Raw genomic sequence first — 3,085 nt, 5'->3', positions numbered from 1 at the left:
TTTTTTAAATAACCTAACCTTTTACAGTTTTGGAAATGTGTTTGTATTATATTTCTTTTTTATATGTGAAGTCTTTTTTAATTATTATATTATAGCTACTGAGGTTATTCCCCCCAAAATTGCTTGTACTTTATCCTCTCGAAACGCTGACACAGTCGCGTCACCCAACTCTCTGTCGTTTATTAGAAAATTCAGGAAATTATCAATTTTTGAAAATAAAGTTTATAAACACAATGCAATGCAATGCGTAGGCTACGTATCCCGCACCGTAACAGAGGGCCTGGTTGAATCTGCCGGCACAGGAGCCACAAATCCGTGCGTACAGTTTACAAACCCGTGGGAACGGATTGCGAAAGAGTGGGCACGGTTTGTGAATTTGTGAGTACAGATTGCAAAAACTGAACGCACGGTTTACAAATCTGAGAGCGCGGATTAGGAACTCGTGGGTACGGTTTATTCATCCGTGGGCACAATTTGTTAAACCGAGGGAACAGTTTGAGAATTCGTGTGTACGGTTTATAAACTGAGCGGACGGATTGCAAAACGGATTGAGTTTTTTTTTCTCCCACAGGTGACTTCCCGGGCTACGTACGTTACTGTTGATCATCTGTCCATCTTCGTATAAAGCCCGCCCTGACAATTTGATTTGTCCGAACAGCTCTAGTTCAGGCATAGTTGCTCCAGAACGGATCAAATCCAGACCAAACTTCCTGACCTCAAATGTTGTGGGCGGGGCTAAATTCGGCTGGCATCCAGGCTAACATTGCTTTAATGCCTCAGATTAGTGTCACTTTAGTCAAAGCTGAATGATCCAGTTTTGCGATCTCTAACCCAGAATAAAATCTGCTCATGACCAAGTCAGCCGCATGAGTTACCATAACACAACTAAAAAATAATCAAACTACTCAAACTAAACTCAAACTTATATGGGTATAGTCCCTGAAACTGGCTTCATGAAATATGCCATAAAAATTGCAAATTTATAGTTTTCTCTACAAAAATCCCAAACTTTACCTTTAAGAGCATCCTTTAAGAGTAGAGAGAGTCAATAGGGTGGGAAACAGCAGAAATTCAGTAGATAGCCTGTACCTTTGCTCATCAGAAGGACTGGGGCATCCAGTGGCAGATATGAGCAATGAGGTGTAGATTGTCTCCCTCTGCAGGTAAATAAACTGCAGTACACGCACACACAGGCGATGCAGCTGTGACACAGGGACTGTTGCATCATTATGGCCTGTGTGAGAGCACAAAACAGTGTTTTAGACTATCTGAGTTCAGTTTATAGCTGCTACCTGACAAAAACACTGGAAATAATCTTACCCAGCACTTCCAAAAGGGTCTCCACGTACGTTACAGGATTTGGGACATTCAAATTAAAGTTGAGGGTTTTTAAAATGAGAATCTCCGAGTCCAAGAGTTGCTCTTTGGAGGAAGGGTAATTGACTGCCTGCAGAAATCTCATTGCGATGTCATTATTAACCACCTAGACGAATGAAAATAGAGCAAATCACAACATAACACATGGAAATTTTGTTTTGTTGTAATTTATGAGCTGAACATACATTCGAGTACAGGTCCAGTTTGCTGGCTATCTGAACGCTCGAGAGGATGAAGAGAAAGAGCTTCTTCTTGAGTGTTTGGAAGATGAGATCCTCTGCGTCCTCAGATGAAGCTCCTTGCATCCGCTGACCTTTCTGGCTGTGGATTAGATCTTCAATATATTTGGCCGTGAACCTAGAGCATGAAAAAGTGAAGGCGTTTTGAACAGATTTTTGATGAAAAATGTTCATTCGAGATTCTTTAAATTACCTCTCCAGTATTTCGATGGCCTGATATCCAACCACAGGGTTCAGTCCCAGCTCCTCACAAAGACGAAATACACACTCTGTGGACCGAATAGATGAGGGTGAACAAAAATGTATCAATGTAATAGTACAATGTTTTGGATATGGTGTTATACTGCAATACTGTAGGAACATGGCTGTTAATATCTAAGCTCAAGCGCATTTGTTCGATTTTTCTCATAATTACTAGCAAATTTATTTATTTCTGTTAAAAACAAGGGAATAAAATAATTTGAATTAATTGAATATTTTGTGATTTCAGACAGTCTTTAGAAATTTAGAATTTTGTAAATGTCAAAATTATATCGTTAAATACTTTTAATTATCTTAAATCTGACATCTACTTTGTAAACTATTTAACTATAGCCTACTTAGAAAAACCTGCTCATATTTTTTTTTACAGAATCAATAACCCTCCTAATAAAATAGGGGTGTGATGCTAATTTGACACATATCTCTAAACTTCCGTAACTTTGATGAGTTTCCAAACGGCAGCAAAATAAAAGTCCCTCTTCCGGCAATATGGGCAATAATTTGACAAGAACACTTATCGGACAATTAAGAGATATAGGCAGATATATCGGTAGACCACTGAATTATATACATATGTTAATAATTCACTAACATATTACAGTGTGCATCATGGGATTATTGTCATCTGATACTTCTACCGTGGTACCTACAGTACTTTTTAGTCAGTGTCTGAAACCAGTGTGCTAGTTTGAGGCCAATACACTCACCCACTATTCTCCTTTCTTTGAGACATCCACAGAGATCTGGCACATTCTCCAAGTTGGATTTGTTTCTCTTGTTGAGGTTAGACAGAATGTCGGTTAAAATGTCTAACGACACCAATCCAAATCTCAGGTTTCTCTGTTCCTTTGTGGGCGAGGAAAAAATAGTAGTTGGCGCCATTTGTTCGTAAAGATAATCTTTTTTTTAAAAACATCGATTTCCACCCGGTGGCGCGCTTTAACTCAGAAAGCCAGATTTGTCATAATTGATATATTCATATACCAAAATATAATTATTTAAACCTATAATTTTGAGTCTTTATTACAGGCACACGAATATAAATATGAGAAAGGGATTTCATTAAAATCATTGTTTGTATGTTATGTTTTCGAAATTCCTTAATTACCATAACGACTGTGTGATTTGTCCGGGTCTGAGTAGCGTTGAGAAAAGTATTATGATCCACGTGACAACGCCATCAACCTGTTGTTTAAAGTGGCCTGGAC

The 3,085-nt window shown here is 38.4% G+C and overlaps 1 protein-coding gene across 1 annotated transcript; it reads right to left on the bottom strand.

Annotated features, from left to right (window-relative positions):
* Positions 1–776: 776 nt before the first annotated feature.
* LOC306989619 (cyclin N-terminal domain-containing protein 1-like) lies at positions 777–2,759 on the bottom strand (the record flags this gene model as incomplete). Its single annotated transcript, XM_079595467.1, has 6 exons — positions 777–843; positions 1,090–1,234; positions 1,321–1,483; positions 1,563–1,734; positions 1,810–1,885; positions 2,585–2,759. 6 exons carry the CDS (start codon positions 2,757–2,759, stop codon positions 777–779), a joined length of 798 nt encoding a protein of 265 aa, XP_079451593.1.
* Between the last annotated feature and the right edge of the window lie 326 nt (positions 2,760–3,085).

The sequence above is a fragment of the Phoxinus phoxinus genome, assembly GCF_949152265.1.
Source record: "Phoxinus phoxinus genome assembly, chromosome: 21".
Taxonomy (NCBI): domain Eukaryota; kingdom Metazoa; phylum Chordata; class Actinopteri; order Cypriniformes; family Leuciscidae; genus Phoxinus; species Phoxinus phoxinus.
The sequence above is the reverse complement of the archived record's forward strand: the minus strand, read 5'-3'. Positions and strand labels throughout refer to the sequence as shown.